We start from the raw sequence: 16,200 nt of genomic DNA on the forward strand, positions 1-16,200 counted from the left end.
CTCCTTCAGTTAAAATAAGAATATTTAATGAGAAGTCATATCTAATAGACGATTTTTATGCACATACTTATTATGGCATCATGCCATATATTGAGTCCATGATTGGGTTGGGTGTTCAACCCCCCCCCCCCCCCGAAAAAAAAATTCATCTACATCCATAAAGTTTCAAAAAAAAAAAATTTGCAGAAATTAAAATTCAACCATATCATTGCATCGGGCATGATCTAATACCTTGTACACGTTATTCAATATCCACGGTCAATCTTTGAGAAGAATATAATATTAGAAACATGCTAGCCCAAAGAAATGAAGTATGAAGTATGAGTATAATATTTGAATCTGAATTTTGAAGCTTCTAAACTCAAATAGAATATATTGTGCTTGCATGCAGCTCTTTCTAGGGAATATATACTTTAGCAGTTTTGAAGTGGTTGAATAACTAAAACCAATGACATGATTGAGACCTTTTTAGAATTAGTCCCTTGAAGAGACTCCCGTCAGTACTCTTAAATTCCTGCATTTTCATGATTTTGTCTTTAGGTATGTATGCCCAAGTGAAACAAAATTCGTGCAAAGATACTTAAGTTTAGCTGTATTACTAAAATGACATAATAACTGCAACATTAATAAGCATTTGTAATACTTTCCTAAAGAAGTACTGCCATTAATAAGCATTAGTGGTTTCTTACCTTGAAGGGAAGGGGTACCCACAGGCATAAAAAGATGGTGGCTCTCCTTGGCTTTCAAGTATTTGTTTGCAAACAACTGCATAGAGGTGTTTGAATAGCATCCATTAATTAATTGATTAATTGATCGATTAATTAATATCACCCTCATTATTTCTCTCCTTTGTGCATTGACTGTACCCTGGATGTTTGTGTTTTGTTTTCGGCTTGTGAATTTACCCCCTACCCCACCAATTTCCAATTGAAAGACTGGCTTATGTTCAATTGTTTAAGCATAATGATACAATGAGGCATTTCTACCGAAAGAAGTTTGTGGTCCTTAATTCTCTGTTTTCATATCTTTTTACTTAAGTTGAAAAATTAACACTCCTTTACTTCCAATAGTTAACTCCATCCGAACTATGATTATATGAATTATAGCTTAATTTCGACTAACTTCTTTGTAGATTTTGGAGTATACTTTAACATAAGATGTTACAAGACAATATATTGAAACGCATAACAAATTTTCATACCATAATAACTAATTAGTAGAATTCATTCATTCCTACAGCTCTAAGTTAGAGTGGATATGGCAAACAAGATGGCCTCGAAAGAACTTCAGCATGTATTCCCATTCACAATCATCCTAAAAAGAAATGGAATGTGAGTTTTGAGAAACTTGCAAATTCTGGGGTGCTCCTTTTTTTTTTTTTTTTTTTTTTTTTTTTTTTTTTTTTTACACAGAAGCATGAATTTCATTCATCACCAATAAACTCAATCAATGTGCAATATTGTTCCTACCAACAGATTTTGTTAATATTGTTCCTAAAACAACAACTCCCAAGAAATCATGAAACAAGAGCAAGTAAAAAAATGTGCTTTACCATTGTACAGTTTCTTCAAATTTTTACTGGGTATTTCGCACGACTATAGCCCACAAGAAGGAGAAGACCAAATACCCTTTATTGGGTATTTCTTCAATTTTTTATTGGGTATTTACAATGAACAAATACCCTTTATTGATTTGAAACTTTCATGGAAGTCTACACTTACAAAGCCGAAGACCCACACTTGAAGATTTGAAGATGACCCACGCAAATGGGTGAGCATAGATCCATGTGTAAATCCCGGACACCAACCTCTCCTATCAATCGTAAGTGTGTAAATCCCGGAGCTTTCGAGAGAGAGTCAAAGCTGTCGTGTTTGGCGTCTTGCTGATTTGAAGTCGAAGACCCACATGAGGAAGATGACCCACGCAAATGGGTGAGCACAGATCGACTTGAAAACCACAATGCAAGAAGCCGAAGACCATAACAAAGAACAAGTTTACGATCTGAGGAACAACACCACGAAGCCGAAGACGACTGACTAGACCACCAAAGCAAAGCGGGAATTCGAAAAAAAACAGAGTTTTCTTCTGTTTTGCATTTTGTATTTTTTTTTATAATATCCATTTCAGCCGACTTCGAGGCGATTGTAGCTGACGACTGTACCTAGCAGAATTGATTTAGAAAATTTTCTTACAGTACTGCTACATACAGGCACAGACCTGTGCTTTTATGCGAAAGCCACTGACGTGGCGTCAGCGATTATATTTAAAAAAAAAAAAACAGTGGGAAGAAGAATAATCCACGTATGCAAATAGACTTTTTCATCCTTCCGTTCATTCAAGGCTTCAAGCTTCAAAGAAGAAGAAAATGCGGCGGCAAGAAGCAGTGTTTTAAATTTCGTACCGTACCGGCCGGTACTGTCAAAATTTTTCGTTTCAGCCGTCCGGCCGGTACAGGTACTATATCTGTTCCGTACCGGCCAAAATACCGGCCATACCGGCCGGTACTGGTCGTATCGGCTTGAATTTCGGCCTGTACCGGCCTATATTTCGGCCGGTACTGGCCGATATTTAGGCCCATGTTTTTTTTTTTTTTTCGTTTTTTCAAACTACAAGCTTATTTTTTAACCCCCAATTCAGATTAGACTATTTATAATTTTTATATATATGTATTTATATATAATTTATTTATATATAGACTATTATTTTAGAATATAATTTTTATATATATTTATATATATAATTTATTTCGACTATCCCGAAACGTTATTCCGATACGGTACCGGTACCGAAATATTTCGTTCCAGTGCCTTGACTGGTACGGCGTCCGGTACGGTATTCAAAACATTGGCAAGAAGACACCATCGTTCATTTGAGCTTCATCCGAAGAAGAAGAAAACTCAGCATCAGATCTCGTGCATCCTCTCTCTCATATCTCATAAATATCTTCTCAGTTATCTTCCTCGGCGTAGCATCTTTCCTCCCAGATTCCAAAACTTATTTGTCTTCTCAACTATAACATTACAAGAAACTGCAAATATTATAAGAGGATGACAACTAACGTTCAAGAAGAAACTACAATATATTAAAATATAAGTGCAAAAGAATATTTAAAAAAAAAAATCTTCTACACGGACAACCAAAACATGTCCAACTGAGAATTTAAGTAGATAAGTCATTTCTTTAGGTGAATATGTTGAATCTACATATCTTCCAAAGTAGAATCCATAGATCTGCCGAGATTCCAAACATTTCGATGTTATCAAACCAGAAACACCTCCAAAAATGACGAGAAAATAAATCAAGATCAAGTAGAACAAACGTTCAAAATACCCAAAAAATTTAATAAATAACTATAAAAATTTGAGAAATTCAAGAAACTTCATAAATCTGCAAGTTAATATTAACTGAGAATAATTTAAAAACCAAAGCCACTATCACGAACCAAATACTAAAAACAGGTAATATGGAAGCTGGAGCAAAGCTACATTGGTATGATTAATGACCCAGGATTGCACCTTTAGAAGCACAAGACTTCATTACCGAAGGAGAGAATTGAAGAAGAAATCTGAGTACTCAAGCAAAATCCTCCAGCATATAGGAGAAGAGCGGTGCTACTCAGCCGCCCGAGTAGCACCGCTCGGTTTGACCGCTAGTTGTAAAACTAGTTTTTTTTTTTTTTTTTCTATTCACATTTTTTTAATGTATTTAAATATTTTTAAAAAATAAAAAAAATACATCAATACATTTAAAATTACTTTTTTCATCCTTCGAAAAAAAAAAAAAAAACACTGAGCGGTAACATTTGGGTGGCATAGTAGATTTTTCCATAGGATAAATGGTCTGTCGCTTTAGGGTTATGATTGGGAATGGGAGTCGCAGAGAGGGCAGGCGAGAGAGAGAGCAAGGGGAGAGAAACCAATTTTAGTGAAAATGTGAAACGCACCGTTTTGTTGAGGTATTTACACAATTTCAACTTTAACTAAACGCACCGTTTTATTTACTCTAAAACGGTGCGTTTGACTCCATGTAGGATGCCGTTCCGGGGGCTTCCCTCCGTACGCCTGGGTTTAGAGTTTTCATTTTGTTATCCATTCTCGAAGTATCACGACATTTGGACGCCTGCCAAAGCACACCGTTCGAGGGCGCATGTCAGTGCCAAGTTGCCAACTCCCCAAGCCAAAGGCCCAAAAGCACCCCGCGTATTATAGCAGAATCGAAATTCGAAACGAAACCCTATCAAAACGCAAACCCTAGAACATTGCCACACGCCGCTCTATAAGTAGCAGCAAACGGCACTCAGACCTCTCAGTTATGGCGTCTCTGATGCGTTAGCTTCTATTATCTGTCTCACTATTTTAAGATTCAAAAGTTTTTTCCCTAATCCTTTTTAGCTCTTTTAGATTCGTGTTTGAGAGCTCAGGGGACGATGATATTCTTTGTAACTTAAGGGCTTGTTCGTCGTAATTGGCTCAATGGGTCTTGCCGATCATCCTGATATATCACCACCCATATTCTGAGGTGCTTACATGGCAAGAGAATCTTTATTTTCACCCCATATTTTTCCATTCGTCTAGTAATTTATTAATTTTATTTGGTTTAATTTTTGTTCTGAGTTCTGTATTTTTTCGCATATCGCGTCGGCCGATGATTAAATAGATATTTTAAAGACAAGCATATGTCTGAATCAATCTATGTCGATTAATCTAATCTTCTCTCTGAGGCCTGCTGTATGGTTGCTGGGAAAACTGATAAATAGACATCTAATTTTGGGTTTTGTTAGTTTTGGTTTCAAATGCATGAAGTTAGTTTGTAGTTGGAGAGTAAAAGCTGATCTTTTTATTAGATTTATTTATGATGGTGGTTCAACTTTACAATTCTCTATTTGCCATCAACTAAATCTTAGTGTTGTTCAATTAAATTGCAGCCGATGATGAAACAAACGGTATTTGCACAACGTATGACAGTTCATGATTGCATTAATACCTACTGCCTTCCTTCTGAGGCCTTGCATTTCTTTTTTAATTTTGCAATTACTTCCTTTATTTTTCTTTGAATGAGGATTGATTGATATGGTTCTTATTTTATGGATAGCATATGGGTCGTGTGATGAACAGTAGCATAGTTCAGATGATACTCTGTGATTATCACATTGCACGTCTTTCGCTCCTATCTGATGACCCATTTCTCCATTGCCCTTTATGTCTTTTTGCCAATGGGAAAAGTCGTTTAACATTTCATTTTATACGGTAAGGTTCCTCTTGGTTGTGAAAATAATCGTGTTCATCTGATACCTCCAATCCTATTGGATGTATAGGAATCATTGTTTTATTTGCGTACCCGTTTGTTTTGTTCTGGATGTGCTGTGGATTGGCCAATGATTATTTACCAATTTAGACAAGCATATGTCTGAATCATTTGCTGTTGACAAACTAATCTTCTCTATGAGGCCAAATTCCCCCTTCACTCTTCTCTTCCCTTGAAAACAACCCTATTCTTGTTATAGATTGGATTTGATGATGCACCATGCTCATCTGAGGGATTCTCTGCCTTTGTTTTGTTTGGTTGACGGCAGTCTTATTCTTTACAACTTCTATAAAGCACTAACTAGGTATGGTTAATGTAGATGATTACCTTCAACACGTTTTATAATGCTCTACTATTTCGTTATTCATAACAAAATGTTTGCTAATGCTCTTTTTCTTTTTATTGTATTAAATCTAATCATGTATTCCACAAGGACTGTGAGGATTTGTGTTAATGGTCTCGTTCGTCGTAATGGCAGGTTTGCCTTGCCGACCATCCTGATATAATCTGAGTCCCACTTTAAACAATATAATTGTCAGTAGATGATTTCCTTCAACAAATTTTATAATGCTCTGCTATTTCGTTATTCATAACAAAATGTTTGCTAATGCTCTTTTTCTTTTTATTGTATTAAATCTAATCGTGTATTCCACAAGGACTGTGAGGATTTGTGTTAATGGTCTCGTTCGTCGTAATGGCAAGTTTGCCTTGCCGACCATCCTGATATAATCTGAGTCCCATTTTAAACAATATAATTGTCAACATATCTAGTTTCCTTTATAAATGATGTTGAGTTTTATTCTTGTTGGGACTTTTCTTTCTGATTAGTGTATGTTGGTAACTCAGGAGCATGTGGTTTGGAATACATGGTTTTTGCCAAAGCTTTATTATAAAACTTTTCTTGCTGATTACAATTGTTACTGCACCAGTATTGTTTCGCTCCTTTGCAGTCATTCCTCAGCCAAGTAATTGGTCTGCGATTGTTGCTTTGAAACACTCGGAAGACATTTCTTACAGCCATTTGCTATAACACGTGAGTGATTTCGGATTTCGGATTTTGGATTTTGGATTTTGGCATGTCCGCGTACATAAGATTTTCAGCTCATATGGTTCTTGGTTCAATTGCCTGGGAATCTCCTTTCTTCAGTCACGTTGTATGCCCCATTGCAGTGTCCCAAGGGAGGGAGACCGTGAGATGGCATGGCATTGCAGCATACCAACTGTAGTTTCATCATTGTGGCAGTTATAATCGGTACTCGAAATCAAATAAAGCTTGTGCTGGGTTTTGTAACGTTATAATAATCTTTACCTGCTGTTATTCAAATTCTTTTAATGGCATCGATAATTATTGTCAGAATGTAGTTGGTCACTGAATTTTCGCTTGTCATGGAAATCAAAACATGCAAACGGTCGTTGGATCCCAAGCTGCAAATTAACTGCACAACTACATAACTAAAACGCTCATAATGTCGGAAACTTTTTTAAGGTTTGATCAATGCCAAGTAACTTATTCTCATTTTGCACTTGAAAAATGGAAAAAAGAATTGAAGGAAAAAAAAAGACCTCTCCATTGTGAATGGATCAAATATATACGCAGGAATTAGAAAGAATTCCAGTATGTTAGTTGTGACAGTAATCTGAGTGAATATGTAACCGACGGAGACAGCATCGTTGGCAGTACGCACGCCACCTGACAAAAGAGAAATGATGTCCTTACAGTTACTACTCATGATATCCTTTACTACAATTTTTTTACAAGGAAAACACTATCCTTTCAAGTTATACCGTTGAATTTAGGCGTAGTTTATTTTCAGAGATGAGATGAGATGAGATTAAAATTAAAAAGTTAAATAAAATATTATTAGAATATATTTTTTAATATTATTTTTGTTTTAGAATTTAAAAAAATTAAATTATTTATTTTATTTTGTGTGAAGATTTAAGAAAGTTGTAATGATGAAGTGAGATAAAATGAGATGAGATGAGATGTTTCCTAAAAACAAACGAAGCCTTAAAGCTTGACAATTTTTTTTTTAATTTAGTGATTAAAGAGGTGTTTTGAAGTGTATTGAGATTTTTTTTTAATTTGTTTTAAATATTTAAATTATTAAGAAAATATAAAAAAAAATCAAAAATAACATACGATCAATTTGAGTTGATTTTTAAATTACTTTGCCTCTCAAATTGTATCGTTCTATTTGACCATTCGGAAAATTTTTTTATTTTTTTGTTTAATGATTAGAAAAATAATTTTAAGTGTATTGATATATTTTTTTTATAATTTTTTAAAATATTTAAATATATTAAAAAATATAAATAGATAAAAAAAAAAAAAAAAAAAGTTATAACAGCAATTAGCGACAGAGCCCGACTCTTTTACAATAATATCGTCGCTGTCTATCCTGCGTCGGTTCCTGCCGACACTTGTTACCCGAGCCCACAGGCTCGATTCCCAACACGACCGTTTTGTATCAAAATATCTCGTCCCCTACCTTCCCTAAATAAAATACGTTTTGCCTTTCGCTCAACAGCATAGCGTAGCACCACTGAGCTATTATAAATAACTCTCACTTCCATTTTCATCTCTCTTCTGCTCTTTCGAGAAGCCAATTGATTCCTACCTGCTTCGCGATTGATGTTTTTCAATTTCATTTTGAAGAATTCTACCCCCGAACCTTGAGAATTTTACAATGATGCACGCCAAGTCCGATTCCGACGTGACTAGTCTGGATCCATCGTCGCCGAGGTCCCCAAAACGTGCCGTTTACTACGTGCAGAGCCCCTCCCGGGATTCCCACGATGGCGACAAATCTTTGTCCATGCATCCCACTCCGGTCTCCAACAGCCCCGTGGAGAGCCCCTCCCACCCCTCCTACGGCCGCCACTCTCGCGCCTCCTCCGCCAGCCGATTCTCTGGAACTCTCCGCTCCGGTGATGGGCGTAAGGCCGTTCGGAAGAGAAACGACAAGGCGTGGCCCCAGTGCGACGTGATCCAGGAGGAAGGGAACTACGACGAGTTCTATGGGATTCGTAGAGGGTTTTCCAGACGTTGCCAGGCTATGATTGCCGTGTTTGGGTTCTTCGCCATTTTCAGCGTGTTTTGTCTGATCCTTTGGGGTGCCAGTCGCCCTTACAAAGCTCGCGTCAGTGTCAAGGTATTCCAAAATGAGGGAAAAAAAAAAATACGAGCTTTCTTTAGTTTCGAGTCTATTTTGATGTCAATTCTAATCCTCTCTGATGGGGACTGCTTTTTTGTTCTAGAGCTTGACTGTGCATAATTTCTATTTTGGGGAAGGATCGGACTCAACGGGAGTCCCGACCAAGATGCTGACAGTAAATTGCTCAGTGAAGATGAGTGTTTACAACCCAGCTACATTTTTTGGCATTCATGTCAGCTCCGCTCCTGTCAATCTTATGTATTCAGAAATTGCAGTAGCAACTGGGCAGGTAAGATTACATTGACCACCACTGTTGGATTTGGTTTGATAAGTAGAATTAAGCTAAAACACGAACAATATAGCATTGCAATTGCAAATAGCACGTGATTGGAAACACTCTTTTTATGTAAAACAGGATATATTGCTTGTGAAAGATCAATAAAACTTTAACACGTTGAAGTACAGACGTGAATGCAATTTGCGCGAGAGTGAGAGGGTAGTCTCACAATAGCAGTAACAAGAGAGACCAATTTCACATGATTTGGTCCAAACTCATGGGCTTCAAAAGAAAAAAGATCTTAAAACTAACTTCACACAAGGGAAGTTGGAAATTTTGGACTCTTTTTTGTACCCAGTTTGGGTAGAAACTTGAGTGAGTGAAGAATTGTAAAACTAATTTTATATATGCATCATTGTTTTAAGCTATTCAATTCAGCTTATGTCGCTTTTGGGGACGTATTTTTGCAGTTGAAAAAATACTATCAACCAAGAAAGAGCCACAGGACAGTGACTGTGAACCTCCAAGGAAGCAAGGTTCCTCTATATGGGGCTGGGGGGAGCTTGGCTGCGTCTGATAATAATGGAGAAGTCCCAATGCTGCTAGACTTTGAAGTGAAATCACGAGGGAATGTGGTGGGAAGATTGGTGAGGTCAAAGCATCGCAGGCATGTCACATGTTCCTTACTTATCGATTCTCATAACAACAAACCCACCAAACTGAAAGAAAATTCGTGTACATATGATTGAGTTATTTTGAGGTTTTGTTGGAAGCTGTAGAAACTACAAACATCTCTGAAGGTGTAGTTTTATTTCATTGATTTTGTTGCTCCTAACCCAGAGAAGAGAAGAAAACGCCTCAATTTCTATGTAATGTTGTAATAGCCAAAATGATAATTTGGCCCTTCCCCTTGCCATTAGAGCAGGATGCATGTTGAAAACTGAAAAGGTCGCAGTTATTTATGGAGAGCTTATTATGCTAATGTTGTGAGCAAGAACGAGCGAAGTTCATTGTTGTTTTTGTTTATATATGGAACACTATGGTAGCCGGAAAACTTAAATTGATAGGTCCTTCAGCAATTTTTATGTATTTTTTATTTTTATTTTTAAAGAATAATGCTACTTATTTAAGTAAATTTGTGCACGGTATCTTATCAGCACGCAAAGAAGACTTTCTTTGCCTCCAAAGTTCAAGCAATCTATAATAATTGAGTCTTATGCATGTAAGTTTTGACTATCTTACTACATTATTATTAAGTAAAACTTAATCATTACTTTAGTACTTATATTATTAATTGAGAATTAAATACTCTCCTTTGTTTTTTTTATAACTTGTGACTTTATTTTTGTAACGGATGGATTCATAGATATTAAATCAAAAGAAAAAATAAAGATAACTTGAGGTATGTTAACTCAGTTGCCTAAAGATGCTTATAAATAAAGAGAAATACTCGTCACAAAAAGATTTCAGAAAGTAAACTACAGACTGCCATAGTTTAATGTGTTATGTTAGTTGTTTCCATCACTTTTGTGTTGATCTGCAAAAGGATTTAGCAATTAATTTTAATGAGACTAGGGATGCATATCGATTCAATTCAAATTTACATAATCTAAGATCGAGAATGAGGGCATCTGGAAAAAAATAAAGCCCATCTTATAAAAACGTTATGTTTCCTTATAAACAACAGACATGAGGAAATCTGCACAACGAAAGGTGATTTCCAAGGAGGGAACACATGGGTGCCATCCTCAGGCGGCTATTTCACTTTGTCACTGGACTGCTCTCCTGCCTGTCTACAGCACAGCCAGCCCCAAGAACTGTGCTCCCAATCCTGTTTGGGGGCCAATACCGAAGTACTGATCTTCCTATTATATTCTTGGCTGGCAGGGGACCCCTATCAAAATTCCATTCACAAAACAAGCAAGAAATAAGAAAACAGGATATGGGAAAGAAAACCATGGTATCGAAGACAAAATGATTTTTGTAAGTGAGAAGTTTTTGGGATTAGATAATGTTACCAAGCGTGTGAATCGTAGCTATTATTACGGTTGTCACCCATCACAAAGACATAGTTTTCTGGTACACTCTGGAAGGGAAACGCTAAATATTATCAGTTTTGAAATCACGAGTGCTTGCCAAGATTTCACAACCCATGGTTCAATAAGAAACCACCACCAATTTCTGGTTCGGATGGTATTTTTCTTGTGGCTTATACTTGAGATTGGTTCGGATTTTCCGATACTAGAGATATAATGGCAAATGCTTCCCATTTCCTATTGATGACGGGAGGGGGGGGGGGGGGGGGGGGGGGGGGGGTGGTGGGCCGAAGGAAAAACATGAAGGGATTACTTTACTTACAATTGGTGTCATGTCATAAGAAGGTGGTTCAAGAATAAAATCTTCATTTCTCTCATCTCCATTAACTATAAGCTTCCCTTTATGAACCTGCGAGCAGACAATTACCAATAGTTGGATTCTAGCAATCAAGATATCAAAAGACAGCTGTGCTTGGTAACAAGGACTTATTTACCATAACATAATTTCATTACGAACAATAAATTCTAAGCTACAATTCCATGTACACGCGCACAAGAACAACGAGATAATGTATAAAGTAAGGCCAAACCGTGTGTGTCTCTTTATGAACAAGAGATTCAACAACATGCAGACAAAAGATGGTAGTTGTAAAAATTATGAAATAAAGTAGCAAACTACAGAATGTTAATCAGGGAAGTACTTATCCATCGATCTCACCTCCACTATGTCACCTTCCTTAGCAACAACTCGTTTAATAAAGACGTCATAATCAGTATATCCCACTTTTTGAAGGACTGGTGGACTTTTGAATATCACTATATCATTTGCACATGGCTTTCTGAAATAGTATGAGACCTGAGAATGCAGAGACATATATACTTGTTATGTGCATATACTTCAAAATTAAATATCTCATCAAACAGTCACAACACAGTGGTATTGGACTTATGAGCATTCAGACTATAAGAGTTCCGATGAGGAGTCACTCACTTTTGACAGTTCTAGGATTCCGATTGTAAACAGCATATTGATTAAAGTGTTTGGAAATGAAGATTGAAGCTTACAAGTCAGCAGTCTCACCCTATGCATAACCGAATAAAATTTTTGGCAGATAGCTTTTGGGGTTAAATTCTTAAAAGTTTTGTCATATAACGAGATTCATGAATAGAGAATACCAAAGCTTGTCTGGCAATTGGCATTCTTTACTTACGTGGCAACAAAGAGAAACACCTACTTACATGGCATTCTTTACTTTCATTTGCAATCATCTAGTAAAAGATCCCACAAAACGATTCTACACTCAAGTCAATTCTTTGCAACTCCTTCAAAAGTATTCTGTGTCTCCCAAAACTCAACCCTCATACATCCCACCCCATTGTCACCTTCAATTTACCATCACCTTAACTGATCTCGTTCTTCAAGAAGCCCAATGATCCACCATAAATATAAAACAAAAAGAACGTTACCTTTGCTGTCAAATAGTTTTTTTTTTTTTTTTTTTTTGTTGCATCATGCATCAAGGTTCTCTCATGTTATTGTCCAAACTTAAGGGCCTCAAGTGGAAGAGAGACACATGAAATGAGCCCCACAACATTTATTACTTATTAAGATTGTCCGAAATATTTATATGGGCAATAATAAATGTTATAAGGCCCAATTCACGTATCTCTCTCCAAGGTTCAAGTTCGAGCAATAACTGTAGGGAAAACAGCCTATCTTGACTTAGGCATTGTATTGATTTAAGAAACAATCTATTCATCATCCATTTTCTCATCATCCTCTCATTATGACATTAGATGATAAGTTCATAAGTGAGATAGAATAAATAATCTCCAATCATCTAATGACACATCATGGGATGATGAGAATTGGGATAATGAGTAGCATTGCTCATTGATTTAAATAGGAACTGACATGAATCAAATAAAGATATTTACAATAAATGTACAGCTATATATTTCCCATACAAGACAATTTGTTCTGCTATATATGGTAAACAAATATGCTAGAATAATGTAGAGGAGTGGATCACGCTGGAGAGAATAATGCAGAGGAGTGGATCACGGTATAGAGAATATCTTATCAATAACTTGAGGGTATATTTTTCGGCCATCACAGGTTGTTTATTACTTTTCAGTTTTGGCACATTTTAAAACGCTTCTTCTCTTTATCAATGGAGCCTATATATACATGGCATTACAACTCCAAACATAAGGCATAATTGTCGTCGCCAAGTTGTATAATTCAAACCTACATAACAGTCAAACATAAACACCCCCTTAGATTCTTAAATAGCGACATTGCAATCCAGGTCCGAACTTAATAAGTTAATCACCTCCCTGAATAGCATATTACCAGCAAAACCTCATCAACATACATACAGTAAAAATTAAAAAACACAGAATACGGAAAAAAAAACAAAGCTTCACCAAAATAACAACCGCACCTACCTTTTCTGCGACGATTCGATCTCCGACATCAAATGTAGGATACATAGACAACGAAGGAATGTACCTCGGCTCAGCTACGAAGGATCGGAAAGCCAGCGATATAGCCAGCACCGCAAACAGCGTCTGCGCATCGTCAGAAGTGAAATTCAACCAATCTGGCAAAGGCCCAGAACCCCCACTCTTCTTCTTCTTCTTCTCCACCTGCCCATCATCCCCATCTTCACTACCGCCACCACCTCCTTCTCCCCCTCCGCCATCTCCACTAGCAGACTCCAAAACAGCGTTGGTATCTTCTACAGCGTCCTTAGAAGCACAACAGTAGAGAGTTTGGAAGTGGGTCACGTGGTTTTGGAGCTTAAATCCTAGGAAATTTGGAGTTATGGAAAGACAGGTGCATTGGGCTTGTGTGGTGGGATAAGGAGCGGATAAAATCGGGGGGATGTTGAAGATCGGGAAAAAAGGACTTATGGTGGGTTTGAGGAATGGGGTTGAGGGGTTATTAGAGTTTTGAACCGAAACTAATGGATGGAGGACATGAAGACAGTGAAGAGATAGCATCTCTCTAACAGTCTTAACTCTTCCTGTCGAGCAATACAGTTTATGAAGTCTTTTGGAAGAGCTGAAAGTCAGAATTTGTATTGATGGAGTCGAGAGTTTTTGCGTTCAAATCTAGGGGCCTATATTTGATATCGGTACGATGGCCGCCTACATTTTACGGCGAAACTTATCAAGTTATCATTGATTTGGTAAATATCTTTCGGAATGCAATGTATCAACTATTCCCATCCAGATCTTACATTTATGATTTTTTCATATAACATGAATGAATTTTTTATAAGATAACGAAGGTATTTTTTATAGAATGTAAAATGTAAAGTATGAAATAATAAATAGTAATTGATGAGAAGAATTTTTCTTTTTCATAACCCTCAAATTTGAGTAAGGATGGATTATAATTGTTTGATCACAAACAATTTATTTATTAATCGAGTTGAGTTATAATTCATTTTAGCAAAATAAATTATTTATAAATAATCTTATCTACAAATTTAAACAAATAAATTTTGAAATTTTGTAACTATCTTTAATACGTATACACACATCACTGACTATATTCATAAAGATTTATGCAATATGAATTAGGGATGCTACCTGCATAGGTGGGCAGGGTCAACCCTTTCCCTCACCATACCCTCGACAAGGGGTAGGGTTGGAGGTGCAAGCGGGCCCCCATCCCGATGCTGGGGGCAGGATTGGACACCTTATCCACCCCGCTCCCTACCCAATCCAACGGTACCCATGACCCATTGGGCCTAAAAGCTATTTTTGGATCCAAAAATATTTTTTTGAACCTAACTTATCACATAATTTATATTAAAAATTTAAATTTGTAAATATAACCATAATTTAAAAACTAATAACATAGTTTTTAAATTTTTAGAATTGTATTCACTTCATTGCATTGCCTTGCCCTTATAAGCCAACCTTTATATAGGAGGTCAAGATAATTCAATGAAATGAATACAACTCTAACAAATTGTATATAAATATGCATAAATAAATATTTATATAAATATATTTATATAAGTCCCAGCGGGGTGAGGCAAGGGTTAGCACTTGATCGGTGCAAAACTGCAAGTGCATATTATCGTAATTTTATAGTAAAGTGATGAGAATAGTATTGTTCTCAGGGATTGGTAACTTACTTTTGACAAATACTGAAATTAAACTAATCTTGATTTTATTTAGAAAAATTACTAAAATTTTTGTTATTGCAATTTGAAATGAAACCAATTCAAAGAAAATATTCAAAAGAAATGAAAGCTAATGATTGTATCAATGAGAAAAAGAACTTTTAGGAAACTGATTTCACATAATCTCTCACTATATTTTTCTTATCTAACTAATTGAAATTAATTCTATCTATTTGTTAACAAATTATTCAAAATCATCCAAAAGCCTCTTTTGATAGTCAGTTGGATTTATTCTTGATCATTATTTTATACAAGAGTATGCAAATTAATGAAACAAGATTGGATTAAGGTCAACAATTTTAATAGTATATGGGTTTATATAAGTCTTTCGATCTCTATACTTACCTATGCTAAAATATCCAAGTTCTATCTTATAATTCACTCTTTCGATAACAAATTACAAGATCGAAATTATCTAATTAATGGCCAATCAATTAGAAGCAATAAGGTTAGAATAAATCAGACAAACATAAAAGATAGTTACTTTAAATTAGTATAGAAAAGTAAGCATAATTTGAAACTATATTACATCATTTTTCTTAAATAAAAAAAAATTAGTTTATGTTAAAGGTTAAATTCAATATAAACGAATTTACTATAATTTTTGTTAAGAGAAATGAAAGAAAATGATAATTGAATAATCCTCGTCACATTCATTGCATCGTCTTCGATTCCTGCATAGCCGTCTTCTTCAAAATCTTCAAAACCTTTTTCTTTTTCTTAAGTCCCTATGTAGGTGCCTAGGTGGTAGGTAGACCAAAAAGCCAGGTCCTTTCTTTTCTTTTTGAGCGGTGCTACTCTGCCGCCTGAGTACCACCGCTCGTTTCTACCGCTTCTTGCTTTTTAGTTTTTTTTTTTATTTTTTTTTTACATTTTTTAATATATCTAAGTATTTTAAAAAATAAAAAAATATATACAAATACACTTAAAATCACTTCTTTAATCACTAAGTAAAAAAAAATATAAAAAAAAAAATTTGCAGCAGTACACTAGAGCGGTACATTTTGGGCGGCATACAAGCTTTTCCCTTTCTTTTTTCCAACTTATCTGTTTTTTTTTTCTTTCTTTTTTTTTTTATTTTTTTAATTTCGACTTTCTGTCTTTTCCTTGAATTTACACCCAAGCAATGTTTTTTTAGTTTTTCGATTCTCCATCCATACTTTGAGGTCAAGGATAGTGCTACAGTTATCGCTCAGTTTCCGTTTGAGCTTCCTGTTGTA

The 16,200-nt window shown here is 35.8% G+C and overlaps 2 protein-coding genes and 5 non-coding genes across 7 annotated transcripts; 6 read left to right on the forward strand and 1 right to left on the reverse strand.

Annotated features, from left to right (window-relative positions):
* The first annotated feature begins 4,421 nt into the window (after positions 1–4,421).
* On the forward strand, positions 4,422–4,522 carry LOC121251342. Its single transcript, XR_005938008.1, has one exon. It is a non-coding gene; the product is annotated as a small nucleolar RNA Z43 (small nucleolar RNA).
* Positions 4,523–4,922: 400 nt separating this feature from the next.
* On the forward strand, positions 4,923–5,005 carry LOC121251274. Its single transcript, XR_005937944.1, has one exon. It is a non-coding gene; the product is annotated as a small nucleolar RNA U83 (small nucleolar RNA).
* An 89-nt stretch (positions 5,006–5,094) lies between these two features.
* On the forward strand, positions 5,095–5,182 carry LOC121251334. The gene has a single exon (XR_005938002.1). It is a non-coding gene; the product is annotated as a small nucleolar RNA snR60/Z15/Z230/Z193/J17 (small nucleolar RNA).
* A 554-nt stretch (positions 5,183–5,736) lies between these two features.
* On the forward strand, positions 5,737–5,819 carry LOC121251341. Its single transcript, XR_005938007.1, has one exon. It is a non-coding gene; the product is annotated as a small nucleolar RNA Z43 (small nucleolar RNA).
* A 140-nt stretch (positions 5,820–5,959) lies between these two features.
* LOC121251340 lies at positions 5,960–6,042 on the forward strand. The gene has a single exon (XR_005938006.1). It is a non-coding gene; the product is annotated as a small nucleolar RNA Z43 (small nucleolar RNA).
* A 1,687-nt stretch (positions 6,043–7,729) lies between these two features.
* On the forward strand, positions 7,730–9,873 carry LOC121250020. Its single transcript, XM_041148922.1, has 3 exons — positions 7,730–8,459; positions 8,566–8,751; positions 9,210–9,873. The coding sequence occupies exons 1-3, from the start codon at positions 7,995–7,997 to the stop codon at positions 9,486–9,488; spliced, it is 930 nt and encodes a 309-aa protein (XP_041004856.1). The 5' UTR covers positions 7,730–7,994; the 3' UTR covers positions 9,489–9,873.
* Positions 9,874–10,287: 414 nt separating this feature from the next.
* On the reverse strand, positions 10,288–13,864 carry LOC121250018 (chloroplast processing peptidase-like). Its single transcript, XM_041148921.1, has 5 exons — positions 13,227–13,864; positions 11,494–11,631; positions 11,098–11,184; positions 10,758–10,825; positions 10,288–10,633 (listed from the first exon to the last, which is right to left on the reverse strand). Exons 1-5 carry the CDS (start codon positions 13,782–13,784, stop codon positions 10,501–10,503), a joined length of 984 nt encoding a protein of 327 aa, XP_041004855.1. The 5' UTR covers positions 13,785–13,864; the 3' UTR covers positions 10,288–10,500.
* Positions 13,865–16,200: the final 2,336 nt, after the last annotated feature.

This window comes from Juglans microcarpa x Juglans regia, chromosome 2D (genome assembly GCF_004785595.1).
Source record: "Juglans microcarpa x Juglans regia isolate MS1-56 chromosome 2D, Jm3101_v1.0, whole genome shotgun sequence".
Taxonomy (NCBI): Eukaryota; Viridiplantae; Streptophyta; class Magnoliopsida; order Fagales; family Juglandaceae; genus Juglans; species Juglans microcarpa x Juglans regia.